Source organism: Dermacentor andersoni, chromosome 8 (assembly GCF_023375885.2).
Source record: "Dermacentor andersoni chromosome 8, qqDerAnde1_hic_scaffold, whole genome shotgun sequence".
NCBI classification, from domain to species: domain Eukaryota; kingdom Metazoa; phylum Arthropoda; class Arachnida; order Ixodida; family Ixodidae; genus Dermacentor; species Dermacentor andersoni.
Window position 1 is genome coordinate 155879801 of NC_092821.1, and position 24712 is coordinate 155904512.

Below are 24712 nucleotides of genomic sequence, written 5' to 3' on the forward strand. Positions count from 1 at the left end.
AGCTTTTCTTTTGCTCGCTCCATGACAGAACCCAGTGTCCACCCTGGAAATGTCCCTACCGCCACTCTTTTATCGCCTTTCACCCTCTCTACAATTGCTTTTGAGCACCCAGCCGGGTTTGAGTCGCCGGCGATAATCAAGATTTCACTCTCTCTTACCTCTCCCTGCTGCCCTTTGTCCCTTTCCGCGTGATTCGGACTCGACAAGGGGCATTGTCCCCTGTGCCCCTGCTTTCTCCGCGTGGCGGCCTCAAGGTAGGTGCCGCTCTTTCCAGCTAACCCTTCACCATGTTGCACGCATTGCAAGCACTTTGCTAGCACTCCCTCCCCTGTCACGTCGGGGGACTGCGTTCCATTGTCACGCACATTCTCGTTCGCAATGGCGGCCCTGTTCAGCTTTTCCTCGGCTACTTCAAGTCTTTTTTCCACGACCTTCCGTGCATCACGCTCCCGGTTTAGCTAATTTTAAGCTGTTCCACCAGCTTGACAAGCTCTTCCTGGAAGGCCTCCATTTTCTGCAGCCTAGTATAGACATGACAATGCGTGCTGGTTCACTCGATTCCTTCTCCATTCTCATCCGTCCCCTCATCTGCATTGAGGGAGCCCCCGCGCAATGCCTGCTTTTCCGGCTTTCTTACCATGTGTTGCACACCTTTTTCTGATGCAAATACTATAATAACATAATAATGCAGAGCACGTGCCTTTTAGCAAAAACCGATACGCACAGGATCCCAATCCTCAAAATGTCGCAAAGCAACTCTCACCACTGTTTCAAAAGCAATCAATGCTGCGGAGACCCACGATATGACACGCTCTCGCACGAGCTCAACCACGCGGCCAAGCTCTCACTTTCCTACCAATACACGCACAGTAAAACTACTAATAGTTATTAGTCTCAACTATTAGTCAACTATTAGTAGCCTATTAGTAGTCAACTCAACTATTAGTCAACTATTAGTAGCCTATTAGTAGTCAACTCAACTATTAGTCTCGACTATTACTAATAGCTAGTAGTCTCTCTAATAACTCAACGTCCCATCCGGCTGCACGTGTTGAAGCACGTGGCGCGAAAGGGCGCTCTAACCATCCAGCAAGACCAAATGTACACTAAACACACCCGCGCACACGAAATACGAGAGACAAAGAAGAGGAAAAAAGAAAACTACCAAATTGCAATTTAAAGGAAAAAAATAACCGGCAAATCAAACGCAGAAGCAAGCTCAAAGCATGCACAAAATCTCAAGCCGATGCGATGGCGCGATATGGGAGGGGCTTTCCGATACGGCGGAGGCGAGCGCCATCTGGAGCTCTTGCAAGGAATCGGGTGCGCCATTTCATGGCCTTTGAGATTTGCGAAAAGCGTTTGTGTTTTCAGTAACAGAATTATGTTTTCTCGTATATTCCAATCACAATCCGACGCCACCATGTCTGTATGTTGTGTGTAAGTTGTACTTTACGATTTTTCTCAGATATCTTGAGAAGTTCAATTAGTTCAGTAACTTTCTTGCGCGACATGGAGGGCTTGCGTGATTGGGTATGCGTGGTTCGAAGCGTTTTTTGCCGGAACGACGGTCGACGCTGGACGCCGGGCGCCGACGCCGGATTTTCTGCGACACGGGGCCTTCAACGCTGTCGCGTTAATAGGCTGACGGCGTTCCGTTTTCTCCTCGCTCGATGAAAAGTTCTACACTGCGCGTAATAACCAGACAGAATGAAGATGATTCATGTCGCTATTACTCATTAATGTTTAGAGCGCTTCGTTACTACAATTTGTTATGTGATATTTGTTATTGTTTGCTATCCCGCAGGAATAATGAAGATACGGAAGCTTCTGGAGGCGGACGGTCTGAGGAATATCGGCGCAAAGCTGTGGGACGTGCCCTACCCGCCGTGCTTGAGAGCCGGCAGCGTGTGGAGCGCCGCGTATCTAGACTGCTTTCTCCGACAGACCGGCTTCCCGGCCATGCACGTGTGCTGCACTTGCGCCATGGGAAACCACTCGCTGGCGGTGGTTGACGAAAGGCTCAGGTAGGTGGTCTGTGAAACTCAGGATGGAAAGGAAAAACAAAACAAAAACAAACAAGAAATAATTCACCGGTAGTTCTACGATATTCCCTAATGCGAAATTTGAGCGCAGCTGTATACGTGTTTCTATTTCGCGTTATATTGGCTGGCGCGGACAATCTGTTTCGTGCGGCAAGTTACAGACGGAGCGGTGTGCAGCTCTACTGCCTCGCAAATCGGGAGGTCGCGAGAGGCGGCGCGTGGATGACGCCCAGGCACGATTCACGGCAGCCGCCGCAGACAGACGTCCGCTCATGCAGCGCTATTTTTCCACACAGGCGACGCGCGCTACTCTGGCGCCATCTCGTAGCCATCGTCGCCGCAAAGCCCTTCTTGCGCGCCACTACGCTTTTCTTCTCACGCTTTCATCACACTTTCCTTCTCCGCTTTCCTCCTCTAACTCATTTCGCTATAGCCGTCTTTCATCCGCCGCGGCGCTCGGCGTTCGCTTCATCCTTCGCTGCATTCGTTCGCCCGGTTACGAGGGACAACGACGGCGTTCGCAGCAGGAACGAGCGCCTAAGAACTGCGCTCAAAAAAAAAAAAAAGGACGTAGACGCCTTTGACATAGTTAAAGGGATACGGGCACGAATCTTTCGCGTCTTCGTTTATTGCTTTAATTGAGGGTCGGTACCTTTAAACCCCAGGAAATATACTGTCGAGCCTCACATCTCCCAACATAATTTAATGTAACAGCTTTTCTACAACCAGTGTCGCTTTCGATCTTGCTGTGTCGTGACGTTAAGACGTAGTATGTGGTCACGTAGGAGCGGCACATTGACGCGTCTTGTCATTCGCTCCGGCTCCTTCGGTTGCCCGCTCTGCTGCTACATCGCCCTTCAGAACGAGTCGCAGCATACGGGGCGACTAATGCATTGTAATGCATTGCATAGTGATTGTCTTCATCAGCTAAATCAAGTACAGTGGCACGATAAGTGGTCGATGGCTTCTTCGCCGCCTGAAATGGCCTTTGGATGCTTGTGACACTGGATTTATCTTAGTTAGAAATAATAAGGTGGTATAGCTTCATACATTCAGGTTACTAGGCCTGCACAGTATATGGCGGTACATAATGGCGGTGCGCCACGCATTCGTGTTGGACAGTGCGTTATTTAAATTCACCTGTTCTCTCGCCTAGGCGCGTACGAGTGCAGATTTAACCGCGAAACGTACCTGAATGGCTCTAAGGAGTAGAAAAGCTTCCGTGCATTAAAAAAAATCCCAAATATCTCTAAGAGCCCGCACTATGTCAGTACTAATCTATTGCCGTACTTGTCTTGTTTACGTGACATAGTAAAATGACTACACGGGCATTATAAAAAAATATATCGTGTTTTCGTATATTGAAGGCAGCACACTTGTAAACACATGCACGTATATGAAAAGAGACAAACGTGTGGGCTGTCTCTTTAGGTGTTCGTGTATGCATCTACAAATGCACCAACAAATATTTCATCAGCAAGTGTATCGCATACTCACGCGTGATCTCGCGATAGTTTAAAAAAATTACGGTAGAAACACCACTGGATTCTGAGTATGCGTAAGCATTAAGCCACTTGCTCATCTCCATGCAGCCAGGTGTCATTGTCAATCTTGTCAAACTTGATCCGACTGGTATAAACCCTGATCAACTATTATCGGTCTTATCAACCTTAACGCAATCGATCCGCCCTTATCAACCCTGATTTGTCCTTGTCAACCCTACCGCGAATGATCCGACCCTTATCCACTCTTATCACTCCTTATCGGACTTGATCCGACCCTTATCAACCCTGATAGGTCCTCATCAACTATATCAGAATTGCTCCGACCATTATAAGCCTTTATCGCTGTCTCGTACCTTATCCATCCGCGTCGAACCATTATCAACTCTGATGAGATCCATATAACCCATCACCACACCTCACCCGTCGCGGTCGCATAGCCGCTACGGTGTTGCGCTGCTAAGCACGAAGTCGCGTGATCAAATCCCGGCTGCGGCGGCCGCATTTCAATGGAGTCGAAATGCAAAAGCGCCCGTGACCCGTGCATTGGGGGCTGTAAGGATTGTGAGGACAATCCCATCGCTCGTAATCAGTTGTCAAGATTGGAGTCGGGCATGAATTAGATGGTAGCTGGTCCATGCCATCGTCCAACTTATCCACGCTGAGGACATTGTTGAAGGGAAGGACTGCTTCTCATCGAGAACGAGGAATATGGATTTATTTACAGTATCTACACTAGGACGATGCAGTTCATCAGTCTAGCATGACTGCGACAGAAAGTACATTGAGCAGCCGCACAACAGCGGTTTATAAACACTCGGTCCCCCCTCGATCCCAAGGTGAGGGAAACGGCAGACCAGGCACCGTAGACGAGCCGCCTCTTTGTGCGAGGGATTACACACGCACACTTCCGCACAGGTTCACGGTCCTCAACCAAGGTAAGACGGTCTTCGCAGAACTCGGGACTGACGTAAGGAACGGTGCGTGGGAAGAGGCCTCGAACTACGTTCCCTCGGGGACTCCCTTGTTCACAGCAGACCAGATCGGCGGTGGCGGGTTCCGTCACAAAGCCTGGTTCGTCGAACTCATCTCGGCAATCCCGCGACGCAGAGTGGCGGACGTGGCGCATTTTCCAATAAAAGTTGACGCCGCTGTCGCAACTGGCTGGCAAAACTTGCAACTCAGCAGGCCGTTCTTAACAGCGCCTCCATGGTCCGGAAAATCTCGACTATCCAGCGCTGACAACCGCTGGGCAGGAAGAGAACGGCTGGTGGCCAGGGGGTGATGCCTTGGCTCGCAGCGACCACTTGTGTAATGATGTCATCGCCCCAAAACATCCAACAACGACAGGCAACTGTAAAACGAACTCCACAACACAGCCCTGCGCCGAGATGACGTACCTTAGATCTCACTTTAGACCCGCTAGGCTTCAAAGAAAACATAAGTGTAGAAACAAAGAATGCTGCATTTCGCTATGCCAATTTTTGAAGCAATTTCGTGCTGACAAATTCAGCAATCATGGAGGGAATCCTGCTAAATGAGAGGGGATCTTCTTGGCTCAACAAAATTAACAATAGTAACCCTAAAATTTAGGCGGGACCCTTAAACTCCGAATTAAAATTAGCCTGCTCAAACCATCCGCATTGCTATGCAACTTTCCCTTCTTATATCTAACGGAGAAGTTGTACTCTTGGAGAGTGAGACTCAATCGGAGCAAGCGGCCATTTTTGTGTGACATTTGATTGAGCCACGTCAGAGGACAGTGGTTGGTCTCGAAGATCAACTTCGCTCCGTACAAGTAACACGACAACGTCTGGGCAGCCCAAACTAAACAGGCGCATTCCTTCTCTGAAGCGCTGTAGGCTTCCTCTCTTACATTTAGTTTACGGCTGGCATAGAGGATAGGATGCTCTTCGTTATCGTCGCCGACCTGACTAAATACCACGCCCATACCCCTGTCCCTTGCGTCGCATTGAACTATGAATTCCTTTGTGTAGTCTGGCGCGCGAAGCACAGGACGAGAAACCAAAATCGTTTTCAAACTTTGGAAAGCGTTCTTTTTGTCCTTATCGCAGTGTACGCTACTCGGTGCTCCCTTTCGGAGGGCGTCCGTTAATGGAATTGCCATTTGCGAGTAATTCGGAATGTACCGTTGATAGTACCCCACAAGTCCCAAAAATGAACGAAGGTCTGTTTTCGTGCGCGGCTGAGAAAATTCTCCAATCGTAGCTATTTTGAGTTCGGCCGGCCGTCTCGTGCCCTGGCCGACAACATGGCCCAGATAAGTAACCTGTGAACAACCAAATCTACACTTTTCCGATTTCATCGTTAAGCCGGCTTCCCTCAACCGTGAGAACACCTGTTTTAGGTGCGATACGCGTTGTTCCCTCTGTCCGAAAGAATTGCTACATCGTCAAGATATGGCAAGGCGAACTCCTGCAAGTCTCTTAGGACAATATCTATTAATTTAGAGAAGCTAAACGGCACGTTCTTCAGCCCGAAGGTGAGTGCGAGAGGGCGAAAAGTGCCTACAGGCGAGATGAATGCGGCATAGCGGCTGGCACTTTCCGAAAGGGGAACTTGCCCGTACCCCCGCACAAGATCTGTAGTTGAAATGTATTGAGCAGCGCTAACTCTTTCAATTCGTTTCTCAATGTTGGGTATCGGGTACAGTTGATACTTAGTGATGGCATTTAATTTCCTGTAGTCAACACACGGACGAGGGTCCTTGTTAGGGGTTTCTACCAGTATTAGCGGTGACGTGTAGTCACTCTCAGCGGGCTCAATAACTCCCAACTCTAGCATGCGCTGTATCTCTGCCTCCATAATTTCTCTCTGTCTTGGAGACACCCTGTAAGGCTTTGATCTTACGGGTTCGGTTGATGTCAGCTCTATTTCATGCGTTATTAGTTCGGTTCTACCTGGCCGATCGCTGAATCTGTCGTTATATTTCCCTAACGCCCCTTTTAGCTCATCTAGCTGCTGGGGTCTTAGAGCGTGCGAGTTTACCGAATGTTTTACTACTTCTTCTAGGCCGATTTCAGAGTTGGAGGTCGCCTTATACTCCTTAAACTTTATACTAGTGCCATCCTGCTCTTTGATGGTACAGTTAACGACTCCGCTCCGCTCTACGTACGGCTTCACTAAATTGCAGTGATATATCCTCACTTCCTTCCTGCGACCGGGCTTTTTCAGAGCCTAGTTAGTATATGAAAGTTTGTGCAACACTTTAACTGGCCCGTCGCAGTGAACTACAGGCTTGTTCTTTCTTGAAGGTTTGAGGATCATTACCTGGTCTCCGGCGTTAAACGTACGAAGCCTCGCATTCTTGTCGTAATAGAATTTGGCGTTCTTTTGAGCCAGTTCGATGTTCTTTTCGACTAGTTCTTGGGTTGCGCTTAGCCGTTCCAGCAGATTTAGCACGTATTCAACCACTGTTGGACTCTCTCCTCTTTCCTCCCACATCTATCTTAACATTTTCAGTGGAGAACGGAGTGTCCTCCCATGCACTAGTTCTGCTGGCAAAAACCCTGTAGCCACATGTGGAACCGTTCGCAAAGCAAACAAAGTTGCCGGCAGACAGTTCTCCCAGTCCTCCTCGTGCTCGTAACAGAGCGCACGCAAAACTCGCTTAAGCACTGAATGCCACCTCTCTACACTGTTTGACTGAGGGTGATAGGCGGAACTGTGTATGAAATTTACCCCGCACTTTTGCAAGAATGTGGATGTCAGTGTGCTGGTGAATACTGACCCTTGATCCGCCTGAATTTCGGCTGGAAACCCAACTCGTGCAAATACTGTCAAAAGCTCGTCTACTACTTCGGTGGAGCTTAGCGCTTTCAGAGGGATTGCTTCTGGAAACTTTGTAGCCGGACACAGCATGGTAAACAAGTACCTGTATCCCAATTTTGTTCTTGGTAGAGGCCCTACCGTGTCTATCACAAGTCGTCTGAAAGGTTCTGTTATTAAGGGCACTACCTTTAGTGGAGCTTTTCATGTCTTTCCTGGTTTACCCGAGCGCTGGCAGGCGTCGCATGATCTTACAAAGTTTTCTACGTCTTTGAAACAGCCAGGCCAGTAGTATTCCATAAGCAATCGTTCTTTTGATTTGTTTATGCCTCGGTGGCCTGACCACCCATTTCCATGACAGAGACTCAAAAGGTCCTCCCTGTACTTAGTGGGTACGACTAACTGATCTAAAATCCTACCCTTTCGATCTCTGTAGTGCCGATACAACAATCCTCCTCTCTCATGTATCATCACGTTGCGCCTAGCAATGCCTTCTTTAGCTGTGTGATGTAATTTAGCTAAGCTCTCATCATTATTTTGCTCGGCTGCCAGTGACTCTCTATCCACACATAAGAGCTGATCAAAGTTCTTTGAGGCCGGTGATAGTAATGACCCTGTCTCGCTTGCGAGTGCGTCAGTGGGCTCTTCTTGCAGGGGTAAACTTTGACACCCTGGCGATACGCTCTCATTGAGCTGGTCAGCTGGCAGGCTTTCCTCAACTATCGTTTCATCCTTCGAGCCTAGCTCGGATTCGGTTATTGAAGTTATCTCTTTTGCTGCTTCCGCTGGAGCAGCTTGTGCATTTTCAGCCGAAAGCGACGCGATTTTACGAGCTTGGCCTCGCGTCAATGCCTGTACTACGCCCTCTCCCAGCTTAAAGGGACACTAAAGGAAAAATGATTTCTTCTGCATCAGTAAATTACCGTCCTACAACACAAAGAACACCACTCTTACAACGATAAGACGTTTGGTAAGCCAGAAAAAGCGCAAGAACGAAATACGGGTGGCGACGCCTACTTAAGTTCTCGCACCTGGGGGCTGTGACGTCTTGGATTTTGATGGCATATTCCAGGGCCTGCTCATTATATATAGCGCTACAGATTGACTACATTGTGTTCTAAAGGAACGAAATATTAAACATGGCAAGTTTCGGGAGCCTTTATTCAGCCAACGCGGCCCGAATGCGAAAACATACTTTGGAATCCCTGACGTCACGCTGACGTACGGGCGCTTGGGTTTCGGCGCGAAATTCAAGTACTGATATTTGGACCTTCATTTTCTCATCTAATAATCAAAGTATTTTTTTGAAATGACTGCCTGCAGGGTTCTCAAACGATGCTTTATTAGTCTAAATTGATTTATTGTTTCGCTTTAGTGTCCCTTTAAGCCCTTTTTCACGGAGTAACCGATTTGAACGATTCGAAAAAATGTAAGGGTACTGCAGTGACAAAAATGTGGAAACTGCAGCCTCGGTCACTAGCTCCCCGAATGGTCCACTGATTTTGAGTTTGCCCATGGGCAGACACACGCCGTGTTCTTCTACAACCTGTTTGATCCATGCTACTTCTCCAGTGAAGTCATCTACCGTCACGTAAGACGGATGGATAATGTCCATCGTGGCGGCACTGTCTCTTAGCACCCTGCATGGTTTGCCATTAACTTGCAGTTCGCGAAGATATGGGCTTAACAGTTCCATATTCTCGTCTTTTTCATCTACGTAAGAAAAAAACTACGCTAGGCTTTCCGCAGTTCACAGCGATATATCCCAGTTTGTGGCACTTATAGCAGCGGATCGGTCTAAAAGATTTGAATTTTCTTTTCTGCTCTTTTTGTACTGTTTCCCCGTTAGGTTTCTCCTCGCTCTTTTCTGCGGGCTTTTCCTCCACGTGTACAGGCTCCGATCGTCTAGTCTGCGAACCCCTTTTGAACGGAAATGGTTTCCGCGGTCCGTTTCGACCGTCCCGATTTCCGTCCTCGGATTTCAGCTTTCTACGCGTTGCGTACACTTCGGATAATTCAGCCGCCCTTTCTACAATGTTTACATTCCCTCTGTCTTGCGACCACAGTTTCACAGCTTGGGGGACGCTTTTGTGAAACTGCTCTAGACACATGCATTCAATAATCATGTCTCCGCTGTCGTACGCTTCCGCGCTTTTCAGCCGCTCGACTAGGTTTGCCTTTAAGCTATATGCAAACTCCGGATATCCCTCGCCATCCTTCTTGCCTGTGCTTCTAAATCTCTGCCGAAAAGCTTCGGCTGAAAGGCGGTACTTTTTCAAAAGACTAGTCTTCACTTACGAATAATCATATGCATCTTCCGCACTGAGTCTGGCGATTACTTCCGCTGCCTCACACAGCAACATAGACAGCAACCGCTGTGGCCATGTACTCGGACCGAAGTTCATCTTCTCGCAAGTCCTTTCAAAATTGCTTAGAAACAGGCCTATGTCGGTCCCGACCTCATATGGCTTTAATAGCCAGTCCATGCGGTATGATTCTGCCTCACGTGTTCGTCCCAGAGCCCCTTCACTTCCTTGAAACAACTCCAAACGTTTGCTTTCAAGTTCAAGTTGCATTTTTCTTAACTCGCGATCTTTATCGCGTTCCTGTCTCTCTTGTTCTTTTCTCTCTTGTTCTTTTCTCTTTTTTAGAAGTTCCAACCCCATTTAAATTTCTTCCTCACTGGCCTGTTCGGAAATTAGCTGCAATAATTCCGATTTTAGCATTTCCTTGCGTACCTCTAGGCCCAGTTCCTCACCAACAATCAACAACTCGTCTCTCAGCAGTGCCCTTAACTCCATGATTGCTGCTTTACTGCCTTGGTCCTGCTTGCTAAATCTATCTAGGAAAACACAACCTAGCTAACAATCCAAAATCTAGCTTCCCTACAGTTCTAAACAGAACAACCACAAAATGAAGCCTAGAGAGTCAAAGCAAGAACCAAGCACTCATCGCAGACACAGCACCACGTCGCAAAGTCCATCCCACCGCTGCCACCAGTTGTAAGGATTGTGAGGTCAATGCCATCGCTCGTAATCAGTTGTCAAGATTGGAGTCGGGCATCTATTAGATGTTAGCTGACCCATGTCGTCGTCCAACTTATCCACGCTGAGGACGTTGTTGAAGGGAAGGACTGCTTCTCATCGAGAGCGAGGAATATGGGTTTATTTACAGTATCTACATCAGGACGTTGCAGTTCATCAGTCTAGCATGCCTGCGAGAAAAAGTACACTGAGCAGCCGCACAACAGCGGTTTATAAACACTCGGTCCCCCCTCGATCCCAAGGTGAGGGAAACGGCCGACCAGGCACCGTAGGCGAGCCGCCTTTTTGCGCGAGGGATTACACACACACACACACACACTTCCGCACAGTTCACGGTCCTCAACCGAGGTCAGACGGTCTTCACAGAACTCGGGGCTGACGTCAGGAACGGTGCGTGGGAAGACGCCTCGAACTATGTTCCCTCGGGGTCTCCCTTGTTCACAGCAGACCAGGTCGGCGGTGCAGGGTTGCGTCACAAGGCCTGGTTCGTCGAACTCATCTCGGCAATCCCGCGACGCAGAGTGGCGGACGTGGCGCATTGTCCAAGAAAAGTTGACGCCGCTGTCGCAACTGGCTGGCAAAACTTGCACCTCAGCGGGCCGTTCTTAACTGGGCACGTTAGGTATACCCTGGTGGTCATCACTAATACGGAGTCCCCAACTACGGCGTGCCTCATAAACCCGGAGGAGTTTTTCCTTTCGAATATATTCTGTTTGTTTGTCATAGATTAATTAATTTCTTGATAGCGACTGTTACGTGCCGGACAGATCGACGGGTTTCCTGTGTGGGTAAGCATGGGAATGATACAGCGGCGATTCAGCGGTAAATGCGAGGGAAATCCGTTAGCACGACGTCGCACCTTTTTGAGGTCCCGGATTCATGATTTAAACCACGTTCGCGACATTGCAAAGTGTTCGGGATCTCACTCGGCACACGCACTGCCTCGTCGATTGCAAGTGCAACTGGTATGCAGCAAAACCATTGTCATTCTCTCTCTCTCTCTCTGTATATATATATATATATATATATATATATATATATTAGTCACGTTGCCATATATATGACAAAAACTATTAATTTTGATCTAATGGAAGCAGACAGGTCGCACATGACACCGTCGCTGAGAGTGCGTCTTCGTCGTCGTCGGCCTCAGCTTCTGCAGAAGCGGCACACCCACTACACAGCCAACTGTTATGCTCGTAGCATTACCACCCCCCTTTTCAAAAAGCATAGTCTCGATGCTTCAAATGCGAAACAGTTAAAAACAAGACAAAGCACATACACGGCAAAACTGATAAAGTTTGTGAAGAGGGAAGTGTCACACAAGCGGGATGAAGGCGAGTGGAAGGGAGAATGGTCTGGTCAACGTGAGTGGTACAGTTTCATGCTGGAAACATGGACAACATCCGCAGGCTGCACGCGACGGGATCGCCGACTCGTGTCCTGTGGGAGAACTTCGTAGTTGACCTCGCTGCGGCGATGGAGGACTCTGTAGGGGCCGAAGTAGCGGCGCAGTAACTTTTCCGACCGGCAGCGTTGGCGAATCGGAGTCCATACCCAAACTTGATCAGCCGGTTGGTAGACAACCTGGCGATGGCGATCGTTATACCTGAGCTGTACCACTAAGCATCATGACGTCTTGCATCATCTGAGCTGTGAAAGCTGTACCACGATCCATAATTACTACTGCTAGTGCACCATGCCGGAGGACTATGTTGTGGCTGAAAAAGTGCGCAACGTCACTGGCAGTGGCTCGCTGGAAGGCCCCAGTTTCGCAGTATCGCGTCAGGTAATCAGTTGCAACCACGATACAGCGGTTGCCAGCAAAATATTTATGGAAGGGCCCGAGCAAGTCCATGCCGATTTGTTCAAATGGTTGTGTTGGTGATGTAACAGGCTTCAGGAAACCGACTGGGCGCTGAGGTGGAACCTTTCGGCGCTGGCAGTTGCGGCAAGTTTTCACATAATGCTTCACTTCCTCAGCAAGCTTAGGCCAGTAGTAGCATTGTGGAATTCGGGACAAGGTGCTCGCGAATCCGGAATGGCCTGAAGAGGGCTCATCGTGGTAGGCGGGCAGAATATCGGCACGCAGCGCGGATGGAACGACCAGGAGATGTCCAGTCGCTGACGGGTAGAAATTCTTTTCATACAAGACATTGTTGCGGAGAAAAAACAAAGATGGTGAACGCGTGAATGTCTCTGGAGGATGCGAACTTCGGCCTTCAAGATAGTCGATTAGCTGCCCGAGTGACCCGCCGTGGTTGCTTAGTGGCTGTGGTGTTGGGCTGCTAAGCACGAGGTCGCGGGATCGAATCCAGGCCACGGCGGCCGCATTTCGATGGGGCCGAAATGCGAAAACACCCATGTACTTAGATTTAGGTGCACGTTAAAGAACTCCAGGTGGTCTAAACTTCCGGAGACCCACACGACGGCGTGCCTAATAATCAGAAAGTGGTTTTGGCACGTAAAACACCATAATTGAATCATTTTTTGCCCGAATTCTAAACCGTCCCGCTGTTACCGAGCCAAGTCAGACATATTGACAGCGCAGAGGAAATGACCGTCATGATCAGCATCACTTGACACCGTTGCATGTGGAGCGCGTGAAAGACAGTCATCATCAGTGTGCCTCTGTGCAGTCTTGTAGCCGATTGTTACATCAAATTCTTGAAGACGAAGGCTCCACCTGGCAAAAAATCCTGAAGGGCATTTGACATTGGCTAGCCAACAAAGGGCATGATGGTCGGTAACCACTTTGAACGGACAACCGTATAAATATGGCAGAAACTTGGCTATCGCGCAGACGACAGCTAAGCATTCCTTTTCAGTGGTAGAATAGTCCGCTTCTGCAGAAATTAAGGTGAGGCTAGCGTAAGCAATAGCACGTTCAACGCCATCTTGCCACTGCACGAGGACTGCACCGAGGCCGATGCTGCTAGCATCAGTGTGCAGTTCAGTGTCGGCATCTTGATCGAAGTGTCCAAGCACCGTGCTCGCGAAGAAAATCCATCCCAAGGATGCCTTTCCGCGAGCACTCGCCCAACACGGTAAACGAAGAACGTACCTTGACTGACGGATTTGTAGCCTGGTGATGCATCTCCCAATCGGCGTCAAGAGATGACCACCTGCTATCTGAAGGCTTGGTCCGTGCCATGGCGTTGTGACTTTTGTTCAGTTCAGCAGCTAGTTTGGCACTCATAACAGAATAATCGGCGTCAGTGTCCACGAGGGCACTGACCGGGTAGTCGTCGACTTCAGTGGGGATGTCTGCGGAATTACTTTTGTACTCGACGGTATGCGGCAGTGAAAGGAAAGCGTTGGCAGTCGGTTGGTGTATCGGGGGAGGAGGATGTCTTATAGATCCGTCAACAGCGGCCCCACCCCCGGAGGTCGCTGCTCCTAGTTTCCCAGGTGTGGGCTTGGGGACTTAATGGATCGGCCCCCAACGCCACGCGCGAACGGCAAGTGTTGCCCAGGTGACGTAGAACGTCGAGGAGATGGAAAGCACGACTGGCGTCGTGGTAGAGTCGGGGACTGCTGGCTCGCCAAGTACTCGACAATAGCTCGGGGACGCTCACCATCACGGGGTCGACGTGCATATGGGCGAAACCCAGGAAAGCCCATCTGGAGGAATGTGCATTCGCGGTATAGGTGACCTGCTTCACCACAATGGTAACAGAATGGCCGATTGCCTGGGGTGAGCCAAACACTGGATTTCCGCCCGTTTAGACTTGGGCTTGCGGAAGGCAGAGGGCTCGAAAAGTACTGAGGGCTCGAGGAGTGCTGTGCCATCTGTTGCGTGGGGGGGTGGAACGGATAGTCGGCTGCCGGCATAGGAGATCTTAAGGCTTCGGCCTACGTCAGGAGAGCGGCTGCGACTGGCGGTGCGACCAGTGGTTGTACCAGCCGCCTGAGCTATTCGCTAACCACATCACTTAAAGCAGTCAGGTGGGATTCAGGAGACACTGCATGAACTTGTAGCTCCTCGAGTACAATACTGCGCGCGAGCTCCCTTAGGGTCGTCAAATCAGGGGTGGCCATGGAAGATGAGAGGGAGATATGAAGTTTTCTGGGCACTCTTACTGCGACTACCGCTGCCGAAGCACACGCTCCATCGTTGCGTCGTTGAGGAATTCGGCAACGGTACCTGGTGGTTGCGCACTAGACCTGCGAACAACTGCTCTTTAACGCTCCGCATCAACAAGCGTACTTTCATTTCTTCTATCATTCCGGGATCAGCGCGCCGGAACCGCCTCGACATGTCTTCAACGAACATGGCGACACTCTGATTTGGTCTTTGGTTCCAGGAATTGAGAGCACGTTCTGCTTGCTCCTTCCGGTCTGAACTTCCGTAGGTATTCCGCAGCTGGCTACAAAATTCTTGCCAGCTAGGTCGCAAACTAGCTTCAAAGTCTTCGAACCAGATGCGCGCCGAATCCTCGAGGGCGAAGTAGACATACCGGAGCTTCCGGTGGTCGTCCCATTCATTGACGCTGGCAACTCGATTGTAGTGGCCCAGCCAGTCCTTAACATCCTCGAACGCGTCACCGTGAAACGACCTTGAGGTTCGCGGCGTGTTGAAAATCTACGGAGAAGCGGAGTGGTGGTCTCTCCAGTCTGGCTACTCGTTGAACTTGTTGTCATGGTTGTACGCTTTACTGAGATAGTGTCCAGTTCTGGTGGTAGTCTTAGTTGTCGCCGGTTGCGCCGAAGGTCAGCGTCGAAGGTGTCGCGATCTAAGTTGGGAGCTTCCTGTTGGTCACAGTGCATGGAACAGTTTACCCCGCACGTCCACCAGTCACCTTACTATACATATGGCAAAAACTATTAAGTTGAATCTAACGGAAGCAGACAGATCGCGTCCGACACCGTCACTGAGAGTGCGTATTCGTGGTCGTCGGCCTCAGCTTCTGCAGAAGCGGCAAACCCACTACACAGCCAACTGTTAGGCTGGTGGCAATATATATATATATATATATATATATATATATATGTATGTATATATTCAGATGTAATTCGTGCTTTGTCTCTTGCCTGAGGGAAAGCTGCAATTGAGAAGCCCATTAGCGTTCTCTCACTAAGCACCCTATTAACAGTCATACTGGAATTAAATAATTTCGAATTTAATGGCAGCCATTATGGTACTGGTACTTCCATAGGAACACGGATAGGGCTGAATTATGCCATTAATATTATGGGCATACTGTAAAGTGGATAATAGAATAGAATTTATTGACAGGAAAGACAGAGAGGTCGACCTGAGCTAGTGCGCTCTAGTCTGCTCCTCTGCATTGGGGAAGAGGGAAGGGAAGTGAAAGTACTGGGATGGATGATGATGACGAGAGAAGTGAGAAGTGCTTATGTACACGAGACTAAAGCCCCTCCATACACGTTTCCGCCGACCAGGTTAAGTACTGCCAACCTGCCCTCCTCCTCCACGCTCCTCTCCGACTCACCCCCTTAGCTTCCGGCGTCAAGCGAAACTTACGTAGCTGCAGCTTCCTGTTCCGAGTGGAAGTGACGCTTTGTTATTTAGCGTTGTTTACTTTCGCATCGCTGGAGAGGCTTTAATCGCACGAGGTGCGGTTGAAACTGTGAACGCGATTCCATCCAAGAACCACCGCCTACTGTAACCAGCGATCTGCTCGTGTTCGCTGCTTCGCGTCAACCTGCGACGGGTTGTGACACGGGCGACAACGTACAGTGGAATGTAGTGCCTGGGCGCTTGGAGACCACTGCCGTTTTTCGTGTATTTGGAAAACAGCGACCGCGAACTACTACTTCAGCGGAATACAACAGCTTGTCCCCTTTGTATTCTTCTTATGGTGACTGCCACAGCTCTGCTAAGCACGCGCGGGCGTCTCGCCATCGTCTAACAGCAGTCAAAGCGGAAATTCCCGCAGCGCAACTCCAGGAAGCGGAAACGCCGGAAACGGAAATTTTTTAAACCGGAAATGCTGGAACCGGAAATACCGGAACCGGATTTGGTGTGAGAAGAAAAGGCGGCGCACAACAAAGGTTGTCGCTACTTAAGAAAGCGGTGGTGGCGCGTGGATGGAGGGGCTTTACACGAGACAGCTGCCTTGCTTGAGCCGCTCGTCGAGCTTGACCAGCTTATATATATATATATATAGGAGAACATAGGGGAAATAACTTGTGCTTAATAATTGAAACAAAGAAACGATAAATTAATGGAAATTAAAGTGGATGAAAAAGCAACTTGCCGCAGGTGGGAACCGAACCCACAACCTTCGCATTTCGCGTGCGATGCTCTACCAATTGAGCTGTCACGGCGCCGTTTTCCCATCCACTTTCTTGGGTATTTATGTGTCCTAGTAGAACCCTGGGAGTGTTAGCCAGCGCCACCATCACAGATCTTGGCGGCGGACGTGGAACGTCCTTTTTGCCGCAGGCGTCACGAGAACGTGATCGTGAACGTGAACGTTGCCTTCGCCCAAAAAGATCACGTTCTCGTGACGCCTGCGGCAAAAAGGACGTTCCACGTCCGCCACCAAGATCTGTGACTGGTGGCGCTGGCTAACACTCCCAGGGTTCTACTAGGACACATAAATACCCAAGAAAGTGGATGGGTAAACGGCGCCGTGGTAGCTCAATTGGTAGAGCATCGCACGCGAAATGCGAAGGTTGTGGGTTCGGTTCCCCCGTGGGGCAAGTTGTTTTTTCATCCACTTTAATTTACATTAATTTATCGTTTATTTGTTTCAATTATTAAGCACAAGTAATTTCCCCTATGTTGTCCTTGGTGTCAGCGTTTGTTGGCTTCTTATGATATGACTAATAAAAATCGGGCCCCACGGTTAACCCCCTTTCTTCTTGTTTATATATATATATATATAACCTTTTTACTTGTGCGCGTGCTAACGGTGGCCTTTTGTACGAGGTTTTTGTATGTTGGGAAACTTTAGGTTTGTGTCCGGCGGCCGGCAGCTGTGGCTATGGCATAAGCGGCATGGATCGCACGATGACCGATACTACGGACGTGACTATTGCAGTTTTGAAACGATCGAAAGTTTTGGTATTTATAATGCATAATATACCGCTTCTTGTCCACGTGCGCATTGCTAAATCTGTCGGTGTTTGCGTTTTGAAATCCTGCTTTCTGCTGCAGTGCGTAATATAACGCTAGCCTTCATTTATTACTCGTGTGCTGCTTACACGAGAAGAAAGGGGGTTACCCGCCCGAGGGGCCCGTTTTTTATTATTCGTATCATCAGGAGCCGACAAACAGTGGAACCAAGGACAGCTTGCGATTCCTTAGCACCGAATCATTATGTGATTACATGTAGTGACCTTTACTATCTGCTGTGTTTTCCAGAACTGCCTGGCTCTTTTTACACTTTTTTCACCAGGTAGTCGCTTTGCATTTTGTTTGTGTAGGGCTTGATTATGCGCATGTTCGTGTGGGACAAAATGATACATGTGATACATGTCTGGTGTCTAGACATATAACTGTGACGCGACTACACTGGCATTCACTACGACGAAGGCCGGTCCTCCGACCGAAACGTCTGTAAAAACATATGCCATAACGTTCGTCTTTTTTTCCTTAGACCGGGAGATCAGATTTTCGCCGAACGCCGACTGCGCCGCTGTCGCCGTTCATTGAGTGTAGCCTGTTGCTTGCGGGTACAAGTTCGCCCAATAAAACGCTAGTGTCGTCATTACCAGGTTTTCTGCTTTCTTCACCACTACGTACCAATGTTCTTACTGCACAGTCACTTTTCAGACACCCAGTATAAGTAACGGCTACTGGATGTCTGCTTCTAAACTTTTGCATTTAGTCTTCATTTTTCTTTCTCACTCTCAGAAGAATGTGTACAAGCCAGATTGCACTTCCGACCACAATTGCTTAGTACTTTCTATTTCAATTGCAGGGTGAAAGGAGGCGTGACGGGTCTTCGAGTCGCCGATGCCTCGGTGATGCCTGCTGTGACAACAGGAAACACCAACGCGCCGGTCTTGATGATCGGCGCCAAGGCGGCGGCTATTATATTGAAGGACAACGCCTGAGGTGACGTTGGTGTGGTCACTGACGTCACAAGCAATCGAATAGCTGCCAGAAAAAAGAAAACTAAAACATTTGAAGCGCTTCGCTCGTCAGCGCAGTAGTGGAGTGCAGCCAACCTTCGAAGTGTCTCAGTACGCCGCGCACGCGTTAGTTGCCTGATGGTCTCACTTTATTTACATAGTGCTTAAGCTGTAGACAAGATTTAGAGAGACTGGGTTCATTTTTATAAATAAACAAACCCAAAACAAGAAAAGAAACGGCGCGGCATTGCTACCGTTTCATGCTTAACATTTTATAGCCTCTTTTATTACGGCTACGACGGCCGTCAAACTTTTGCCGCGGCTAAGCAGCGTTGCCGTGCCGCTTTTGGCTAGGAGCGTCGTTTGCGTACGCTTACTCTTATCCCGTGGGAACGGCCGATAGCCCGACGTGTAACTCCTGTAGGTGCGAGGAAACCATCGAGCGCCTATTACATATCTGTCCTCGTTACGACGTACAACGCCTCTCACTTTGGACGACTTTAAACCGACCGGACTCGAGACCGTTCTCTGAATGAAAGATACTCGATCCGTGGCCACATCGGTAACTGGAAGGAAAAGTGATTCGTGCATTAGTACAGCACTCGAAGTGCACCGGCCTGAGAGCTCAGCAATGGTGTGCCTCAGCATCATCCCACGTGCACTCAGTGATCTCCCTCTTTCCATGCGCCCCTTCCCTTGCCTCCATGTGTGGGGTAGCAAACCGGACGCTTGTCTGGTTGACCTGCCTGCCTTTCAGCTCCTTCTTTCCTTTCCTTGTCACTCTGCTGCACGTGATCTTGTGCGCTGATAATGAAAGGCTTCGACTGTGTGCCTGTGCTCTGCCTATTCTGTCCTTCTACCTCCGCCTTCCCCAACTCTCAGTGTAAGGTAGCAAACCGAATTTTTTCTGCGGGTTATCGTCCCTACTTTTCACCTTTATTTCGTCCCTCTCTCTTTGATATTGCGCTGACATAACTGGATAAAATGAGGGTCAATTTTTTTTCGTGAGCGGCCGTAATGTAGAACATATTCCATGTCTGTTTCACGCCACGTGATGCGCGCAGTGTTAACTCGGCTGAAAAACATTCGATGGCATCGCTCCATGCAGCAACCAGACCATCACTCGTTAGAAGCAGTGAGATCATTGGTAAACGGGACGCTTACGTGAAGAGGAAGCTTTAGTTCGGGGCCAACTCCGATGCCGCCTATTCAAATAACGTAAAAGCGCAGGAATTGCCTTATGAAAAAAAAAAAAAAAAAAAAAAAAACCTCGACCGACCTGAAAGCAATTTGTTGTACTGAAAGATACATTTAAAGTGTGGTGACTTCAAGAAGCAGAATTTGGATTGTTGGCGTGGAATGTTGTACAAAAATTGCCAAAAATCTGGTAGTTAAAAACAAGAAGCATTACGTTTACAAATGTCTAACTTCACCAATATAGATGCAGTTCCGTAAACTTCATATGTTGGAGCATCTCAAGCGAGCAGTTGTCACACACACACACACACACACACACACACACACACACACACACACACACACACACACACACACACACACACACACACGCACACGCACACGCACACGCACACACGCACACGCACACGCACACACGCACACGCACACGCACACACGCACACGCACACGCACACACACACACACACACACATATATATATATTTATATATATCCTTATGCTTACGTAAAAATGTTACAATGTTGCGATTTTCAAGACTTTTTTGCAAGATATCGTCGACCTAGATCATAAGTATGCTTCGTGCAGTCGCTACATTTTTAACTTTATTCTCCTAAATGTAACAAAGATAAACTTTGGTCAGTGTTTGTCGAGAAACGTGATTTCTCCGCTCTCGTGTATTTTGATAGGAGCCCCAGAGTTAAAGCCTCATCTTAACCGGCTTATTTTTCCCTGCACTACGGAATTCTATTCATCCGCACGAATGAGAACGAGAAGATTGCACAGTAGTGCTATACGTTTGTAATTTCCGGGTGTAAACCAGACTCCTGAAATATGCCTTCGATGCTATATTGCCTTTTCTATCATTGCGGAGTTGAAGAGTTGCAGACACTGCTTCATTTTTTAATAAGTTTTCCTGGTATTCGAAGCCTTTCTGTACTTGAAACATTTATCTAATGCCATCCACATGTTCACTCCCGATCAACTGAGGAGCTTGTAAATGATAAACTTCATTCAGTTACCTTGTTCCCCATGACAATAACAGCAATGAGACGAAAGAACAGCACGCTACCAAATTCGTTGAAATTCGTTCGTTGAAGGAGCGAAATGTAATACCTCAGTACGCCACGTCGGTTTGAAGAGATGCAACAGGGATTACATTAGCCAAATAAAAATTGGTTTGCCTCATTCCAGCGGGCAAATTCATAGGCTGCTTAAATGCGAGACATTCTTCTGCAATTACTGAAAGTTATTGTACAGAAGTTGGCTGCTCCATGCGTTGGCAGAGGAAGTGGTGCCTCCCTGCATCACCCACGGCTGTGATGCGGCAGAACCATTCTGACGAGTCAACGTATGCGTAGGCATTCCCCTTGAGACACTAACAAGCGTCGTTATTCTTTACGTTCGAACAGCAACAAATATTCTGAAATTTAGGATAGCGCTTTCTCAAATGGAATAAATATGGCATAGCTAAGGCTATTCGATTGGTATTAAGGATATCGACTACTTACACACCTCTAGAGTATAATAGCAAGCAGTTAACAAAGCGAGTGCTCTGCTCATAGTTCAATATTTGCTTACTTTGTTATCCTGACGTTGTAGACTAATGTGGGATCCACGATGCATGTTATAAATGCTCGATGTTATTTCAGTGGCTACGAAGGGCTATTCCTCGGGTCGAGCAAGTGACGAGACCTTCTTAAACCAACGGGTACATTAGACGACAATGATGAATTCTTGCAAAGGGCTGTCACCGACGAAGAGACGTGGATTTGCGAACGCGACATTGAGAATTTCGCTCACTTTAGGTGCGCGTACGGATCGAGGTAGAGCGAAGTGTTCTTTCGTCGTTTTTGATCTGTTGGCGCTTGAGACCGCTCGAACTGCGCAGACCGGTACACATTCTAAGGAAAACTTACGCCCTCCGAGGCTTGTCGACAAACAATAATCATCATCTGTCTTGTGTGCGTTTTTCTTCTTCGACAATCTGCGTTCGCTGCTTTCGTGTGAGGAATGCTGCGTCACGCCGAGACGCGCATGTTACCGAGACCAGAGGAGGACGACGTGCGCCATCAGCACGCGCGCATGCCAGGGTGAACCGGGGTTCCAGTAAACCAGTCGCGCACCTGCAAACCGACGGACGCTCAGTGGTTTCGTTGCTTGCGCATGTCGTTCGTGACCTGAAAGTACTTGGCGCGCAGCCTTGAAAGAAAGAAATGCACGCGATAGAGACGTCGATTATTGCTTGGGGATAGGATTCACAGTTCTCTTACAATAGCCTCCGGGAAGCGGGGTTCGACACAACTTCACTTTCTCGAGGTGTTACGATCTTCATTTCCCCTGCACACTACTACTGCTTTCATAAAGTAACGTAGAGCAAATTCGACTGTTTTATTCAAGATTTTATTCTCAGTACATAACGTTGCCACCTGCTCCAGGATTTTTCGAGTACATGGTGGTGGCTTTTGACGTTGATGCCGAGGAAATTAGTTTTCGGACTGGGATTACTTATGACAGATGTGTTTTGTCGTGTGTTGTTTAAATTGCTTGAATAGAGTACAACTTAATATTCGGCGCCGTTTACTTACCTTGCCTTGCGATCGTGCCCAATTTGAATATTTCAAGGTTAATCTCGTGTGAATCAGTGCAGTTTGCGTTATTTACCTTTTTGGGGAGCCCTTCAACAGTGAGGAAACATCCACCGGTGCCCGTTGACGTAACATTGAGGAGATCTGCCCCCGCTAAATGAAATCGCTCAAACAAAACAAATTTTGTAGTCACCAAAGTCTCGATCTTTTTTTTCACATAGATTTGCATATGCTGTGTGTGTGTGTGTGTGCGTCCGCTTGGTCTCGAGTCATCTCCTTTTCGCTGGTACGCCTTTGTACTTGTTACCCGTGTTACGCCGCATTTGCATGAATCCGTTCTGCAGCACGTTACTAACAGACGTGAAAAGAAGGCACCTGCAAAAATTGCAGGACGCTTAAGCTGCGCCTTCAAGAGTGGAACGCGATTGCGTTATCGCACCCCGTTCGCACCGCCCACTCAAAACGATCTACGCGAGCTAAACGTCGTGATCGGCACAGACAGCCGGGCCGCGACGCGCCATGAAGGCGGACGCGATCATGGGGCGAGTGGCACGTCACGTGTCGGGGAAGCGCCGTACATTGCGAGGAGGGGGTCTTCTGTGTTTGTCGCAAGATGGCTCTGCGTGTACGCAGAGCGCAGAAGAAGTGTAGCTGAAACGTACTTCGCTACTCGTGTAACTGCGACTTCTGTGATTTACATGCTCATAATTACCTATATACAAGGCAGTATAACTTTCTACGGCACATTTCTAAGGCAACACCACATTCAGTAGAGGAACTTTTGTCCCGCTTTGAACTATCGAACTCATGGCTGAGTTCGCTATTTCAAAGCGGGGGTCTCCGCCTCACACTCCGGATACCCTGGTTCGATTCCCACCCAGCCCATCTTGCAAGTTGTTTTTATTTATGAATTGCCTTTCGAGATTTTTCATCATCATCATCATCATCATCAGCCTGATTACGCCCACTGCAGGGCAAAGGCCTCTCCCATACTTCTCCAACTACACCGGTCATGTACTAATTGTGGCCATGTTGACCCTCCAAACTTCCTAATCTCATCTGCCCACCTAACTTTCTGTCGCCCCCTGCTACGCTTCCCTTCCCTCGGAATCCAGTCCGTAACCCTTAATGACCATCGGTTATCTTCCCTCCTCATTACATGTCCTGCCCATGCCCATTTCTTTTTCTTGATTTCAACTAAGATTTCATTAACGCGCGTTTGTTTCCTCACCCAATCTGCTCTTTTCTTATCCCTTAACGTTACACCTATCATTCTTCTTTCCATAGCTCGTTGCGTCGTCCTCAATTTAAGTAGAACCCTTTTCGTAAGCCTCCAGGTTTCTGCCCCGTACGTGAGTACTGGTAAGACACAGCTGTTATACACTTTTCTCTTGAGGGATAATGGCAACCTGCTGTTCATGATCTGCGAATGCCTGCCAAACGCACCCCAGCCCATTCTTATTCTTCTGATTATTTCACTCTCATGATCTGGATCAGCAGTCACTACCTGTCCTAAGTAGATGTATTCTCTTACCACTTCCAGTGCCTCGCTACCTATCGTAAACTGCTGTTCCCTTCCGAGACTGTTAAACATTACTTTAGTTTTCTGCAGATTTATTTTTAGTCCCACCCTTCTGCTCTGCCTCTCCAGATCAGTGAGCATGCATTGCAGTTGGTCCCCTGAGTTACTAAGCAAGGCAATATCATCAGCGAAGCGCAAGTTACTAAGGTATTCTCCATTTACTCTTATCCCCAATTCTTCCCAATCCAGGTCTCTGAATACCTCCTGTAAACACGCTGTGAATAGGATTGGAGAGATCGTATCTCCCTGCCTGACGCCTTTCTTTATTGGGATTTTGTTGCTTTCTTTATGGAGGAGTACAGTGGCTGTGGAGCCGCTATAGATATCTTTCAGTATTTTTACATACGGCTCGTCTACACCCTGATTCCGCAATGCCTCCATGACTGCTGAGGTTTCGACTGAATCAAACGCTTTCTCGTAATCAATGAAAGCTATATATAATGGTTGGTTATATTCCGCACATTTCTCTATCACCTGATTGATAGTGTGAATATGATCTATTGTTGAGTAGCCTTTACGGAATCCTGCCTGGTCCTTTGGTTGACGGAAGTCTAAGGTGTTCCGGATTCTATTTGCAATTACCTTAGTAAATACTTTGTAGGCAACGGACAGTAAGCTGATTGGTCTATAATTTTTCAAGTCTTTGGCGTCGCCTTTCTTATGGATTAGGATTATGTTAGCGTTCTTCCAAGATTCCGGTACGCTCGAGGTCTTGAGGCATTGTGTATACAGGGTGGCCAGTTTTTCTAGAACAATCTGCCCACCATCCTTCAGCAAATCTGCTGTTACCTGATCCTCCCCAGCTGCCTTCCCCCTTTGCATAGCTCCCAAGGCTTTTTTTTACTTCTTCCGGCGTTACTTCTGGGATATCGAATTCCTCTAGATTATTCTCTCTTCCATTATCATCGTGGGTACCAC

At 48.3% G+C, this 24712-nt stretch overlaps 1 protein-coding gene across 1 annotated transcript in view; it reads left to right on the forward strand.

Moving 5' to 3' along the window:
* LOC140219916 (4-pyridoxate dehydrogenase-like) overlaps window positions 1-18702 on the forward strand; it is a 98751-nt gene extending 80049 nt beyond the window's left edge. The window contains exons 10-11 of the mRNA XM_072290097.1: window positions 1808-2027; window positions 18276-18702. Coding sequence (XP_072146198.1) covers window positions 1808-2027; window positions 18276-18411 — 356 coding nt within the window. The 3' untranslated portion in view covers window positions 18412-18702. The remainder of the gene's footprint in view (window positions 1-1807; window positions 2028-18275) is intronic.
* The last annotated feature ends 6010 nt before the right edge of the window (window positions 18703-24712 follow it).